This window comes from Ixodes scapularis, unplaced genomic scaffold (genome assembly GCF_016920785.2).
Source record: "Ixodes scapularis isolate PalLabHiFi unplaced genomic scaffold, ASM1692078v2 PGA_scaffold12__126_contigs__length_90152505, whole genome shotgun sequence".
In the NCBI taxonomy this organism is placed as follows: domain Eukaryota; kingdom Metazoa; phylum Arthropoda; class Arachnida; order Ixodida; family Ixodidae; genus Ixodes; species Ixodes scapularis.
In genome coordinates, this window is record NW_024609838.1 from 82,679,948 (window position 1) to 82,696,534 (window position 16,587).

At 46.4% G+C, this 16,587-nt stretch overlaps 1 protein-coding gene across 6 annotated transcripts in view; it reads left to right on the forward strand.

Annotated features, from left to right (window-relative positions):
• The window catches only part of LOC8025508, a 177,722-nt gene that overhangs the window by 140,228 nt on the left and 20,907 nt on the right, over positions 1 to 16,587 (forward strand). For all 6 annotated transcript variants that reach the window (XM_040217573.3, XM_040503546.2, XM_040217571.3 and 3 more), the window contains exon 4: positions 15,462 to 15,545. In XM_040217573.3, coding sequence (XP_040073507.1) covers positions 15,462 to 15,545 — 84 coding nt within the window. The remainder of the gene's footprint in view (positions 1 to 15,461; positions 15,546 to 16,587) is intronic.

Consider the following 16,587-nt stretch of genomic DNA (forward strand, 5'->3'; position numbering starts at 1 on the left):
CGCTCGAAGCAGTTTCGGGGGCTCTCAGACCGTCGCTCCTTCGTCCGCTCCAGCGCCCGACGTGTCTCCCGGCCCGTGTCAGAGCCATCTCTGTGTTCACGTGTGCTCTCTGGTGATGCTTTTCCGACTTTCGCCATTCTGAACGTGTCTTTTTGAAGTAGTTTCGCATGCAACGGTTCTTCCAAATGGCTGAGGACGACCCTTGAGGATAAACAAAAGCCACTGTCCACGATACAGACTTCCTGGTTCGTCTTTGTACCTTCAGAGATGGAAAAACCGCCGACGCCGCATCGGTTCTTACCGTCGACTTGGAGTCACTCAGTCGTCACTTCAGTGTCGCGTCGTGCGAGCAACCGAGGTTTGTTAGAAACAATTTCGCTGAATTCAGCACGTTTACGAACCTCCCACGAAGTGGAGCCTGCAAAAGGGGAGTTCACGGTTAGTTGCCAAGGCGTTCCGTCAGGGTCCTGTCGCCTTAAGGCTTGGATCCATTTCGCACACTTTAAATGTTTTTTAACTTTAAATGTGGGGGGGGGGGGGGGGGGGAAGGGGGGAAGGGGGGAGACGTGAATGTGTATAGCGCACGCCTGAAGAATGGAGAGTTTTATCCAGTTATTATTTACTTCAGTACCGCGTGCGGCATGATTCCGTATACACAGCCTCTCGTGCACACTTACTGTTTTTAGTGAAAAGCGGAATGTCCCTGCCGTCATGTGGAGGACCCGGCCACCTGATACGGGGGATTCGCGTCATAAGCTCCTGGAAGGGCGGCTTTTTAAAGTGGTTCAAAATGGGCGTTCTGTGTGGCATCGGGTCAGACATGTACAAGTTACTCGAAAAACGTAATTAAGTTACTGTTGACGCCAAAAGTAATTTGAGTAGGGTAGAAATTATTCAAATAGGGAGTAATTGAGAAAACTACTAATTACCGTTAAAAAGTAGCGAATTACTTTTGAAGTTACTTTGGAAGTTACTCTTATATGCTTTTTTTATTGTAAAAAGAAAGTACATATGTTTTGATCCGTTAGCGAAATTGTGCTAGCCAAATATGAATCAGCTTGTTTTTTTTTCTTCACAGAAATGCTTTAGGAGCTGGTTCTGCTTCTGTGCGCCTACTTGTTTTGTACTTTCTTGTTTTTTTGCTCAATGATGTACTGCGAATGTGTCATCTCTACTTCGAGGTTTAGCACTGTCTGAGCTTGATTTTTGAGACAGTGTTTTCTTGTTTACAGTGTTGCGTAAAGTACATCTAAGAAGTACTTAAAGTAAAGTAGAAAGTAAATGAGAGCTTATGTACTTCAAGTAAAGTAGTAAGTACACCGGGTGCAATTTACTTGAAGTAACCGTATATAAATACAATATATTTCAAGGTAAAGTACAAGCACTTTTAACACAATCGTTCATGATGAACTTTCATTTCCTATACAGTGTTTTTCTAACTGGAATGCATTGCTTGAGGGGTAATCGGAGGTGCATCAGTTTTTTACGGAGATGGCAGCAAATATTGTATATGGTCTAACTGCCGAAGAGTAGTTGTTTTACTTTCACTGACGAGCTATTTGATCAGATCAACTTAAAGGCACTTATTTTCATCGGTCTTACAGCCGCGATTACTTCACTGAGAGAAATGACCAGATGACGTTTCGAAAGAGCGCGGTTTCACACAACGATACCGATGTTTTTCGTTTTCAAGTTCAGGGAATGTACATTGAAGTCGGGAGTTTTACTTTCCACGGAAAACAGAACATGTTCAGTGAATTTACTTCAATTAAAGTACAATTTTTTTGAACAGTAGCACTTTAAGTACCATGTACATAAAGTACTTCCCAACACTGATTGTTTATTATTTTTTATACAAAAACTTTGGGGGAATTACTACACGTTTGTCGAGCAATCTATGAATCTTTGAAAATCTGCAAGTTCTGAGTTTTAAGAGGAAAGGCAACGCAAAAAGGTAATCTTTGCGTTGCCCTTTTGAACGCGATTCTTCGAGTACAGCACAAACTACGGAAGAACAAAATGAGTTTCAGAGCAGGTGCTGCATTTTGTTGCCTCCTTTGAGTGAGGATGCAGTGTATGCATTTCCTGTAGTGCGCCAGAGTTTCTACGTTGGGGAGAAGCAGAGACCAGCCCTTTCTTCAAAAGCGTCAAGTCTCCTTGAGCTTCGGGACACAGAGAAACGCCAGTCTTCGGCGCTAATCCCGCAGTTATTCGGCCTTTCTTGCGTCGTGTCCGTTCGCTCCCTGCGCCTCGTAGCAGTGTTGTTGCAGGGGGGGGGGGGGGGGGGATTTTGGGGGGGGTTTCGGACTCTCCGAATCGTTTTCTCCCCCCCCCCTCTTACGCCACATGCTTCCCTCTCTTTGCAAATATCAGCTGATCTTCCAATATCTTATCTCCTTTGTGCAGGAACGTTTGTTGATGGGCAAAACAACCACTGAAATTCGAAAGTAATTTGTAACTTTAGTAGAAGTTACTCAAAAAAAGTAATTAAAGTAAACTACTAATTGCCGAAAAAAAATGTAATTGAAAGTTACTAAACTACTCAGAAAAGTAGTTAAACTTCAGTAACTTGAGTACAGTAGTTGAACTACGTACGAGTATGAATCGGGTGCTTTCGTGCACCAACCGGAAAACGCTGCTGGAAGTCTAAAATCTTGCATTTTAACCATTTCGGTTGCTATTTGGGCAACTTAACATCTGCGCAGTTGTGAGGAATAACGACTATGAAGCCAAACCGCGATAATAGCGGAGGAAGTCAAGCCTAGCCAGCACTGTCTGAGCAATTGAGCGGATGAGAAAGCCCCCACAAATGGCCCCTTTCCCTTTCCTCCCCTCTCTCAGAGTTTGCGCATGCGCCCAGAGTTCTCTGACAAAAATCAATTCTGCCACTTTAAACATGCGTCATTTTTATCACTATTTATATTTGGTCGTCAGCAGAATGATTTCGGTCGTCAGCAGAAAGATTTCGGAGCCTCCCTACGAAGGGTAGGGAGGTTCCGAAATTCACTGATCCGGGAAATCTGCCTATGAAATGTTGACTTGCGCTTCAAACTCACCTGTAATATTTTGTATGTATTCTTATTTTTCTCGAACTCCTGTCACGGTGCTTTCTCTTCGCAGACTTGATACATTTTTCGACTCCTTTCTGGCCCTTGTGTGAAATCGGCAAAGTCCTATCTTTGTCTACTCCCGTTACGGCAATTCTGTATATTTAGCGCTCTGAAAATTCAAGAATACAAAAAAAAATATTGCAAAACATTCTTGAAGGGCCTGATAGGACACACTATGAGCCTTGATATGTAAAAAGCTGAAGAAAATTTAAGGTAGCCTTCATTTTTAACTGATTTTCCAATTATTGCAAAATTCGGTAACCTGTTTTCATTTCAATGTATTTTTTAGAAAGGCTATTGTTTTGAAATGGAATGATAATTAATGCGAATATTGAACGAACGCGTCCAAAGCATGTTAAACAATTCAGATTTCCAGCCTTTGCTTTTAAGATTCGGATCCATAAAGCTCTGAATTGCTTAGTAATCCTTTTATTTTTTGTGCACAGTCTCTGAACAAAAAAATATTGAACCGACAGCAAGATTGCTAGTTGGCAGCAGTTCATGATAAAATAGAAATCGCGCAAAAAACAAGGACGAAAAAGAGAGGACACGTACGACAGACAAGCGCTTGTCTGTCGCACGTGTCGTCTCTTTCTCGTCCTTGTTTTTTCCGCGCTTTCTATTTCAGCATGTATTAAACCTAAAGCGATAACAGTTTTTATTCTATTAATATCCAAAGAGACGGTTTCACGGAAGTCGCAAAAACGTGCGCGTATACAGACAGCCATTTTTTTCATTTTTGTTCTACAAGAGAAATTTTTTTCCTCCCCAAAAAGTTCGAACATGTTTTTGCGGTGGCACAAATAAAATAAATCAATGCTAAAAAAAAAAAAAAAAAAAAAAAAAGTTCGATTAGGCATTGTCGTACCATCCTATCTGAAAACGCCCAAATCCAACAATCTCAGTCATTGGGAAGTTTTTGTTTTTGCAGTAGCTTTATTTTCTTTGCTTCGTGCGGCCCTCTACGGCGACGGATCTATTGGCGCTTACAGGCGGCGCAGGTTCACGTTCTGCCGCGCCCTACCTCCTAAAGACTGTTTGCAGCAGCTGTGGATGGGCTCCGCCAGATGCGACCTTCAGTTTGTACTTCCTCTTATCTTGACCACTTCGATCCATCACTGCCGCAGCAGGAGATGCTATTGCCATTTTAGATTCGACTGTGTCCTTCTCCCTAACATAGGCCTTTGCCGAGGCTCGTCAACGCCCGCTCCAGTGGCTCGGCATCTCGGTAAGACAAGAGAAGGGCAGCAATGGCGGCTGTAATCTGGGGCGTGTGCAAAGCGCCTATATTATGTTAACGCCAAGGTTGTAGGTTGATCTGTTTGCAAAGGTGCTCCGGTTGCTTCCGTTACGTCGCGTAGACGGGGACACTACACGCCGGCTGTTGAAACGGGCACCGCGAAGCATAGTACAGGGTGGCGCCTCTCCGACCCATGACAATTTTTGGGTCGGTTGTACGAAAACGTATTAGGAAGTTTTCCTTCAAAACTACCGTCCACCTCTGTGCTGTCAGTTTGTCTTTCCCTGACCATACCGTAGTATTTTTTACGCTTTTTAATAATACTTAAAATTTGAAAAACGGGTATGTCCACGCCCCATTTTTTGGCAACGGCGTTATAACTTCGAAGCCACACAAATATTGCATTTGTTTTTGCAGATTCGGCGAGTACGTGTTATAAACCTTAATTTCGGAGAGTCTGAAGAATATTAATGATGGTCTTTTTTTTAAATGATATTAAAAAAATGCATATTTTTTAAACGCCCCTGTGTGCGCAATTCTTGTAAATTGTTCCGGCTAATTAGGACAATTTTTCATGCAAAGATAAACTATATACAGGGCAACACGCTGGCAAACTTATAAGACCTTAGCTTTTATATAGGTACGGAGAAAATATTCTTTAAACCACAGCGTTATTGCGCAAATCATTTGCGATTTTGTTTCTTAAAATAACGACCCTAATACTCGGTCGTTAATACTTTTTGTCAATCCTTCCTGTGCCTAATTTGTCACTAAATATTTCAGGACCCGTAGCCAGAACAGTGTTTTGAGGAAGCCGCCCGAAATGTCAGCATCGCGCGATACACAAAACGCACACGTGACTGAGAGGCTGCTTACAAATGTTTTTTGCAAAGATTTTATTCGGGACCATAATGTCTGGCGCCATTTCGTCCGGGACCGTTTTGTCCTTCACCCCTTCTTCATAGCTGACACCAGTGCGTCTTTTCGTGAACTTGTGCACACACTCAAACACGCTTCTTCGCGACAAAGCACTTTCTCCACACTGGGCAGAAATGATCGGAACCAGACATACCTCCAGACGGCAAAGAATTAAATACGGCACGCGTACAAATTACAAGTGCTGCAGCCTATCCTTCTCGCACCGCAGTTCCTCAACTCAATTGGCCTAAGACGTTCAAACCAGCGCAGCAGTGACTGGAGAGACAGCTACCTCGTACGAAAAGCGTTGATTGTTAAAACATTGCAACCAACATGACTCTTAAGATAACCGGTGTACGGATAATTTTTTTTATCTCTCGTACTTTGAACACATGTGTTTATTTCGTTCAGAAACTCTGGAGTAACCATTAGTTCCCCGCGAAAACAAATGGTCTGCAAGGCTGTGGACAAGACAGTCAGCTCTGTAATTGCAAATTTAAAATAAAATGAAAAATAACACGGAAACCGTGCTGCGGGTCACGAGCCGGTTATCTTTCACAACTGTCGTCCCTAACGTGGCGATAGCTGTCTAGTGCTTCCGCAAGGAAACTGCAGGGCCTCCACTGAGTCATCTGGGTCCTACAGTTATCGCCGGTCTCACAGGCACAAGTCACATGTATCTTCCCCTTCGAGATAAGAAGTGTCCTTTGCCTTCCCAAAAGCGATTCTTTTGTCTCCATATCGCCGCTTTCAAGTGTTGGTGCTGTCACTGTGGCCGAGTTCCGGTAGAAACAAAGAGAGATCCATGACTGGCCCTGCCCTGCTCGTGCCTTTCCCATCACCCAGCCGAAATAATATTCAAGCGCGAGCGAGACACTGCTGTCTTTATTTTCCGTTACGATAAGTACAAGATTACAATAAGGTACGATGAACTAAATTTGCCGATCATGATACCGATTAGGACCGGCATCCGCAACTATCGGCAACCTCATGGCCAAGCAGATGGCTCTATGCGTTCGAAATGCGAAATTTCGAAACTGTTCACTGAGGGTTCAGTGGCCTATACTTGGCGTCAGTTATTTTGTGCTACATTCTAAGAAGAAAGGAAGCGCGACACTACCATTAAATGCGCTTACTTTACCAATATTCCATTGGGGAACTAGCTGGGATGGAAGCAATCTTTGCTTCTTTACCGTTAGTCCCTCAAAGTTGGACCTTCAGGACTAACCTTTGCGCCACTGCATTTAGACCTCTGGGACTGAATGTTGCGCTCTTTCATTTAAACCCCTAAGACTAAATGTGTCCTTTCATTTAAACCCCTGGGACTAAAAGTTAGAATATTAAAAGCTTTAGCAATAGACAAGGACTAGTGTTAGTGCTTTTAATTCTATGAGTCGTGAACCAACTCGTGCGCTTCACCACTTTAACTACAAGTTAATCCATAGGATTTGGCCATGAGCCGCTAAATTTTGAGCCCTTGCTGTTAGTCCTCCGACTCAAAGTTGCGCACTACAAACTGCGCAGAACTGAAGAAACGGGCCTCCCGCAAGTTTACTTGTTGCCTATAGTGTACTGCAGTCTCAGAAACGAAATTTTGCAGTTCAAGTTAAACGTAGCTTTATTGCATCGTAGATACACATCACATTCAAGGATGATTGAAGTCGAAGTTCCTGAGCGGTAGAATCCACGCTAAGGCCGAATTCCTGAGAGTGTACTTGCGTCGACGATGACTTGGACACTGGGACGTCTGTCCAAACCGGTGGTGGTCCAAGCCCCGTTGATTGGGGCACCAGGAGGGTACTTGCCTGTTCGCCACGAATTTTTAATTTTTATTAACGGTGGCAGCGTAAAATACCCGATCGCTCGACATACGCATAGCACAGTCATCATAAAATAATTACTAGGCTGTGTAGGTGCTGCAATGGTTCCCATATAACATGCTATATATTGACAGCAGACCAGCGCAATATTAGTTTTTTGGGAGACCGTCTCTGCGAATTACAGACCCAGCGTGCACGTGCTCATTATGCTTCAAAGTCACGGCACGAGTTCCCGCTTGCAACGCGAAAGTTTTGTGTACGGTGGTGTCTCTCTTATGGTCAAGCGGCTCCTGTTAGGGTCCGTGAAATACAAAAAATTAACCGTCAGTAGAATTCGCGTTTCGCTCGCATTTATAAGATAACCTCATACGATTTATTCCTCAGAGCTCTGTGCTACATAACAAAAACCAAATCAGCACCCATGGTGCCAAGAATAATAGAGCATGACGTGAGCTTTGCAAGCTCGAGAACGCGCTCGACTTTTTGAGGCCGCACGTAATGAATACATTATAAAGAGAAGTACATCGATATGCTTGTATCGAGTTCCATTGACTTGCCACTACAGAACAGATCAAGTGCAGTGCTGCAGCCCTGCGAATCCAAACCGGATCCCGCAATGATCGGAGACGACACAGAGAGAGAGAAAAAAAAAGGCTACCAGCTTCTGCGGAAGGCTGTATTTCAACTTTCAACTTACTAAAACAGGTTCTCTTCAAACGAATCCTCCCCCCCCCCCCCCCTTTTCTTTTTACATTTTCCCTACTCACTGAGCGAGGAGCATAAGAAAGACAGTGCGGGCGAGGGTGTTGGGGGAGGGAAGGGAAGGACGCGCACGAGAAACGCCATTTTTCCCCCTCGCATTACACAGAACACACGGACACAGCAATGAGGCCGAAGGAAGACCGCCTAAGAGACAAAGCCGCGGAGCCGACATTTCTGCGTCACTAACTCCCAATTGTTTTATTTGAAAAAAAAAAGAGTGTTAGTATTTGAAGGTGTTGAGTTTGGATCAATGCTCATTGTTTGCGCGAGGGCAAATTACGTCATTGGGACTTGTCAAATGTCAACATATTATTGTGACGAGATACTTGGGTGAATGCGAGTCAATAGATTCGCCAACTCGTATTCACACAACGCGCAAAGCTCTACCTTGTAATGTCTGAATGATCATTGCACATAAAAAAATTGCCAGTTTCGTCTGAGTTTGGTTGACATTCTCAGCTCTGCTGGGCTGAGTCACACCGATCTTCACGACGAGGGAAATACCTGATGTCTTCCTGGCGTGCGTTCCGTTTGCCTTCGGGAACTAGAACATCCAGGTGCACCCTCTCTGGGGAGGATTGAGGACTGCTCTTGCTCGCGCACGCCTCTCGGTTACTCCCAGTCGAGCGCAGTTAGTCCTCAGCTTTTGCGCACGGTACCTAGCTTGACCCAGATGGCCTTTTCGGGGAGCAGATGGGAGTTAAGAGGACAAAATGCTGCCGTTAGTCATTTGAGATAATTCTTTTTGGAGTGTACATTGTCAAGGTTAGCGTATGTTTTGCAATGCTGCAGCTCCGCCCTGCTGCGAGAACACGTGGCTTCATCTTGTGTCCCATTGGCAGCGCAAATAGCTTGGACAGAGTCTGAGCACTGTTGGAGCTACGCTACTCTTGACAATATAAGACGGAATAGTTGATGCCGAGTACGGTGATGGTGCAAGGTAGTGACCTAGTGAGAGTGCCGTGTAGAGTGACCTCTTTATGCCGGTATAGAGACGGTAATGCACTACTCTGTCGAGAAACTAAGAGCGAGGAGGAGATGAGCGCGCGGGGTCGTCAAAACGCCGAGCTCTGGTTGGTATGAATAGGGGGTAGACGTAACGCTCGCTGCCTTGGTCTCCAGTACAAGGCGTTTGGCTCTCGCCACAACCTCCTCTATACTCACAAAGCCTGGCAGTTCGACGACGGAGCCATAGAGTGCCTGGTCGCTGATTTGGAGCGCCAGGGTCTTGTAATACAGAGCATCAAAGAGCCATTTCTCGGCGATCCTGGATGTCAGCGCACTGCTTTTGCAGCGGCGAGTACCTGAAACACACTTGTTCGCTCGGGAGAAGTGTGTTTCGGGGCGCCATTCACGTGGCTCTCCTCTCATCCGTTGCCTGCCGCCTTTTCCATTTCGGCGGCCGCTTCTCGTGGCGATATGCCAGGCTTTGTCGGTATATATGAGGCTACGCTATCGCATTCGAACGCATTCGACGAGGGCAGTGGAGACATAGGCAGAGCTTTAGGCCTTCCTGCTAATCATTAAAGCCAGAGCTCGGCGTTTCGACATCCCCGGGTGTCGTCATGTCTCCTCTCTCTGTTTCTCGGCGCATAGCTAGAACTTTACGGAAGATTCTAAAGGCCCCGTGAAAAAGAACTGCATTTCTCGCCGGGTCGCAAAGAGTTGAAAAGGTGTTCAGGGACGCTTTATAATCAGATGCCCTAAAATTCTTTAAAAATAAATATTTCAAACGCTTAACCTAAATCGGCTTCATCACTATTAAATGCGGCAGCGGTCAAGTAATATCAGGTAATTGTAGGGTGCCACTTGCGTATTTAATGCGATAATTCGAACATGTCTGGCTAAATAATAATTTCCATGCAGCGGGCAGTAGTGTGAATTGATTCGAAATCACCTGCAGCGTGAGCGCGAACCAGCCTCCGCACTGTCCTTAGCAAAGCAGCGGATAATCAAAAGCACCTGTTAAGGCTATCTACTGCGTCATTTTAGGTCAGTGAGTAGCCTGACGACACCCGGCATAAAGGCTCCTGGGAGGCATTCGGCTCTTTTGATTCGAAGGTCAGTTTATCTGAAAGCTAGGAACCGTCCGATGGAAAACGTCGGCTCGGCGTTTTATCTTGTTTTGACAGATGCGCACGGGGACACTAGTTAAGGCGTGTTTTTGTTTGGAAACCGAAAACACACGGGGCAACGATTGTGTATCTGGTGGGACGATAACGATGATACGCGGGGCTGAGCAATTGTTAGATCAAGCAAACACTGGACACTGTTTAACGTTCACGGTGGTTGGAGGATACGTTTACATGGATGCGACATCGGATCCAGTTACCGAATCGGATCCACTTTAACCACCTCGTTTACATGGATTCGTATCGACCAGTAGCGGCACCTCGTGTCTAAAGGGGAATTCACACGAGGGAAAAATCCGGGGGATTTCTCCCCAGCACGCGCGCATCACGAGACGAAAACGCGAGGCTTTTGCACATCGCAAAGCCTGACGTTTTCTTCGCGAGATGCGCGTGCCGAGGAGAAATCCCCGGGATTTCTCCCTCGTGTGAATACCAATGCAAACCTCGTAACCTTTCGACTGTTTCCAAATTTTCCCGTTTGCCTAGCGGCATGCAACGCAACGCTCCCGTGATCCCTCGCTCGAGCACTCGATCCGATCCGCTAGCGTATACATGGAGAGTCTCGATTCGGATTGACCATCTCAAACCACCCCGGCCCAGCGATGCGATCCGAGCCGTTTACATGGACCGATTCGATTCGTTAACTGGGGCCGATGCGCTGCAGTCGCATCTATGTAGGCGGAGCCATAGTCGGAAGGTAATGCCGCCCAGAGGAAATTTCAGCGATTGAGTTGTTGGGGGACGCGGGATGTTGTTTCCTGACTCCGCATTGTCTGATGCACCTGCAGTGCATCCTGAAGTTGTAGAGACGACAATGAAGAGTTATGTACACCGACGTTTGGGAGGAACGACAAACCTTTCTCACCGGAAAAAGAAACAACGGATTGCCGAGTGCTCAGACTCCGCCCCATTGCAGTGGTAGCGGTTGGGGCAAGATTCCAAACTTTCAACACCTGCCGCTATCTGATTAAGAAGTTATATGTGATTTCCGGAAATTTTCAATGAGAAAATGGCCACCAACAAAGCCCGCAAATACGTGGAGATAAATGGCGTTTGTTATCGGCAACAGGCCCTTGTGAACGAGATAGCGGTAAGTACTGAAACTTTGGCTTCCTGTAGCCTGCTCCCAAAGTCTGAAAAAAATCAGTTCTTGAAAGGCTCTTCCATGCCCCAACAACTTTTTCAGCTCGTGAAGAACGGTTTCGCCTCAAACACTAGTCTCCTAACGACAAACATTTTCGCATTAAAAATAAAAAAATGGCTTAAAAGAACCCCTTTTACTTTTTCCACGAAGAACCGTTTAAGGGGTGCTTAAAAAAACGCTTTAGGGTTCAAAATATGGACAAGCAAAAAAAACCTCTAAGAGTTTATTTAGGTTTTTCTTTAGGGTGCAACCACTAAAACTACATTTTAGTTGGGACTAAAGCGCCGTTCACACACTTGCAACTGAGTAGGACCGAGAGAGAAAGACCGGTTTTTAAGCCTGATGAGACGACGTAGGACCGCATACGCTGCTGCGGAGCAGGTCCTACTTCGTCGCAGGAGGCTTAAAACCGGTCTTGCATTCGGTCCTACTTGGTTGCAAGTGTGTGAACGTCGCTTAAGCGTTCGGCGACACGTTATTTATTTTTGCAGTGTGAACAACAGTGTTCTCTTTTCTCCGAATCAAGTGGTCTTGCCTGTAAATGTCCGGTGTAGCAGGATTCGGGTTGCGGGTTAAGCCGTGGCCGCTAAGGTGGTTTCCGAAGTAAGAATTATCGCAAAGGCGAGCTGTTGTTGTGCTCGTGTCTCCTCTTTCTCTGTCCCGTGTCTCCCGCTTTTTGTTTTTGTTTTATTATTAGGGAGTTAATTTTTGTTTGGTTGGTGGATTGTGCCTTTTTGTTGGTGTGCTTCGTGTAACTGCTCCTTCGTTGGTAGTTACAAGTGTTTTTTTATATATTATTTTGTTGCGCTTAGTTTAGGTGTGTACTTCTGCCAAATTGTGGGCCTGTTTCTGACTTGTTTTGTTGTGTCCGTGCTTTTGTTCCCCGAGCTCCACGCTTACTATGTCTGTCTCAAACCAGCTCGCCTGCACGCTCGCTTTAGTCTAAACATGTCCATATAGTCTTAAAGGGAGGCCTAAGCACTTTTAAAGGAATCTGTGTTAGGTGCGGACTGTTATAGCTTTGTGTTTGTGTACCTATTTATCGTACTCAACTCGGGCAGACGTAAACGTAAACCGCATGTATGGAAAAATACGTGCAGCTGTTGCCGCAGTGTGCGTGGCGAGACTCTCCGCCTGTTTTTGTCCAAAGCGTTGTGACGTCTTTGTCGGCATCAATCAGCTTAAGGCTCTGTTATACTCCGACGTAACGCGCGCGCAAGCGAACGCTGGCCGAAGTCGGCTACGTCACGTCAGTCACGCCGCGCGCATAAAAAATTCGGCTTCTTTATACTCCGGCGTCCCTGGCGGCGCTCGCGGCGCGCGTCGGTGGGCCGCCGGTGCGGCGCATGCGCAGAATCTGACTACGGGGGCACGTTTCCTGCAAGAGTGCGCCACTTCCGGTTCCTTTTCATTTCGAATAGCAGACGAGAATTCTCGCGCCTCTTGAGCGCCAAGTTCGAGCGATGGCGTGGACGTACCTTGCCCGACGAAAACTCGCGCTTGCACTGTTGGTGCACCGCCTGCGCCGCAAGCGTAGGCGGTCAATGTACATACGGTACATCTTTGACAAGCGCCCGGTCTACGGTACTCAGGCTTCCTCGTGTCGTAGACACACGGGTGAGGACGAATTCCCTCGATCAGATTCTCGACGACCGAGTCCGATTCTTCAAACATGACGCCATTCGGAGTGGTGCTCCTGTCGTCTGCTTTGCTCGTATTCGCCGCGCTTTCCGCGCGAGGGCTACTGAGAGCCAGCGCGTGATGCATCCTGGTCCGGCGTCGCTGACGCGGCCGGCGCGGAATACGGCATGCTCCATTTTGGCGCCGAGGCAATCAAGCTGCGTCGAACGCCGCCGGTCGCGTCGGTTACGCCAGGACGCCGGAGTATAGAGCGTCGGGTTTTCGCCGACGTAGCGTCGCTGTGACGCGCTCGCACGCGCGCACGCTTTACGTCGGAGTATAACAGAGCCTTTAGTGGCAAACAAGGCTGATTCAAACCCACCGGTGACGTCACTTTTGCTAGTTCTTTTTTCTCTCGCGCTCCTGCGCTCGGCGTGTCACAAGGGGCGGGGCTACGTCGAAATTCTAATTGGCGATTACGACGCTCCTTTTATTAAGATAGAAAAATAACTTAATACACATAATTTGGAAGTTTTTATACATTAAAGTTATTATTGTCTTTTTTTTTTCTCCAAAATCAAGGACCTCTTCAGCTTTCTTTTAACAAATTTTCAGTCCTTCGCTGGGGCTTGCCAGATGCCATTCGTCAAATTCAATCGTCTACTCCCAGAAATTAATTTACTGTCTTAAAACACAAGTCGGTGTCTTTAATATGGCATTCGCTCGTTCCGTGAGAGGCAAATTCTCGCTCTCGCGGTGACCAAAGTGAGACCCTTTTGAGTCCATTTCCAGGCAGCTTCTAGAACTCTCAAGCTTCCGACGTAAAGCATGCAGAGCGACAAGAGAGAAATAAAGGAAATATCTATTCTGAATGACCACCCTGTCCGGTGCTCGAAGAGTAGATCTACCACTCTACCCCAAGCGCGTTGTGAACGTGCTGGATCACGGCCGGTTTGCTGCTAGTATGCGGCTATCTGCCCCCGTGGGTAAAGTAGCCACCACAGTGGTATTTTGAACTGAATATAGGGGCGCGAACGAGCTTGAGAATATTTAGCGTGATGAAAAGCTTGAGACTGGGAGTAAAAACTACACACGGATGCATACTAAACGTACACGGCTTTTGAGAACTTTTGAGTCTATGTGCAGTTTTTACCCGCTGTCTCGGGGTTTTCTTCATGCTAAAGATTCTGAAGTGACGTGAGAGGCTTTATGGGGACAGGAAGCCAAATGTACCTAACGTTGCAGGCAAATGGCTACCATAACTCCGTACTCCGTTCGATCATTCGAGTCCGGTTTTGCGCGCAGAAAGTGGATGAAGAGGCTTGAAATGGAAGTGAAATGCATCGCATTTGTGTATTTTAAGAGCGGTATGTCAAGGGTTTGCTGGGCAAGGTCGTATTAAGCGAAAATCGAGACATACGGAAGGCAATGCTTACGTCCGCCGAGCGGAATCTGCTGGAACCTTACGTATACTTTCTATCCTCGGATTCGGTCAAGCGGCCTCAAATTTTCTTGTGCGGCTATTTTAACCACAGGGAGAGATTGCTGCAGTCACCATCGGACCGGACCAGTTTCAGTAGATCGGGTGGGAGGTCTTTTGTAGGACCAAGTCCGTTGTCCCAGGAGGTAGGGGGCGGGGGAAGGGTTAAGGTGTAAATTGGCACTTATGATTGGTCCAGCGTGCGGACATTTGCACATCGTATGTTTTTTTAAAAGGGTATTGTCTGTAGGGGAGGGGGAGGGGGTGCGGGGGGAGGGAGCAAGAGGTGCCAGAGGTACGAGAATGAGACGCTCGCAATCATGCCACAAAAATGAGGTATAATCCAAACAAGCACCGCCACGACAACTATTTGTTGCTTATTGAAGTATATTTAATCTAAACTTCGAGAGAATTGTTACTGTAGTTTAAATATCCTGCGAAGAGTAGAGTGCAGAGCTTTGGCTCAATAGAGGTGCGTCCAAAGTAGTGAATATGTTTTCACGCAGCACTTTTTAAGATTATGGAAGCACTCAGGGGGGCTCTTTTTCTTTACAAGCAATATAGCGGGGAGAAAAGAAAAAAGGCTCGAGGTACACATAAGTACTTCTTATGAGTTGTGAATGCGAAAGCATGTACGTCATTCTTCCACTCGCTTATTTCGTCTGCAGCGTATTTGCGTCGACGGCATAGCGGCGCGCTCTGCCGGTCCTCGCCGCTCTGGCCTTGGTCGTTTCGCGTTAGCGGCGCGCTGACGGAGACTCAGCGCCGTGGGGTGGCCGTCGTTGAAACTGACGCGCAGCGGCCAATGGGAACCTCGTTGACGTGCGCCAGCCAGTGGGACCGAAACTGGAAATTCATTAGCTTCCGCTCCTTTGGGGTCGGGGAATTTAGGTGCCGTTGGCTAGCTTTTCGCGTAGTTTCATAGCCGGGAGCTGGCTTCCCTTGGAGAAAGGATTTAAGGTGCCGTTTGGCGTGGTTTCAAAGCTGATAACGTCGGCTCGCTCCACGAGGCAGTAAATGCTTTCGCATTAAAAAAGAACTGATGCGGGTTATGTAAATTTATAATGTCGATGATTTATTTTTACACCATTTAGTGGAAGTAAGAAAATTGTTTTACTGCACCTTTAACTTTCTTTAAAGTTAAGTGTCTTCAAGGTGGCATTGATCGTATGGGCCTTATGGCTTTTTCTGTAGCGTAGTGCTTTATTAATTGACTTTGGTCTGGTTGTTTTCAGAGGCCATGGTGGCCGTTCCTGCCTTCCTGGCCCAGGTGGGCATCAGGACGCACCTGTCGAAGCTGCTGGATCAGGATGAAGTCGGTGAGCGTTAGAACGAGAGGATTTGGTTAGAAAAATATAATTGGCTGCGCCCATCATCTTCAAAGTTCGGTCATGCAACGAAGGCGATATATCTGATCACACCCTCCTTTTGAATGTTATCTTGTCCTCATCGGCGTTTCCACAAGGAAGAGAAGTAGGACTGTTGCTGGGTTACAGGGAGATGTTTGTTTTAAAGAAATCTGGTTCTTACTAAGAAAATGAAGATTAAAAAGAATTGAAGATTAAAGTGCCAAATAAGGAAAAGACCATGCCTGAGAGGTCTGGCCTTTATAGGGTCCCTCAGTGTTTTTGATCCTAGGGTAGTTCCCGTTTTTTTTTTGTAAAATTTTATGGTGCTATCACGTGATCACTTATAAATACAGACATAGCTGGCGACGAAACGGCGGCGAAGTACCAGTCCAAACGGAGACCTCTGTCACGTGATCCAAAACAAAGAACAAGAGGCGTCTTGTGAAAAAAAAAGGCGCCATTAGGCCACGCGTACAGGGCGGGCCTAGCCTTGGGCACCACCCTTCTATCACATCTGCAAGCCGCTGGTGAGTCCGCCTCCGTGAGTAGGTGGTTTTTGTTTTTTGTACATCTAGAGCTCAAGGCAGTGGTTTGGAACGAAAGGTAGTTTCTGCCAGACATTCACAGGTTACCGAAACAGAGTAACTAAATACCGCTACTCGTTAATCACTCAAAAATAACTAAGTACTCTACTCGGCAATGCGTTTCGAAAGAAACGCGTTACCGCATGCAGCTTGTAGATTAACGCACTTTCTCGTGACTGTCAGCGTGTCATTTTTAAGAAGCAGTAGCCTCTTCCAATATTTGTCTTCGTTAATAATTCGTCCACTTTTAACACGCTCATTCAGAGATAACTCTGGCTATACGGACACACAATGTGCACACCTTTTTATTAGAGAGTTTTAGTAGATCGTTTTGGCTCTCCCGCTACGCTATACGCTAGAGCGACGACGCTACTGCGCATGCGCGCTGCTAGCGGAAACATTGCGGAGCTGCGGAGGCTAGCGGAGGC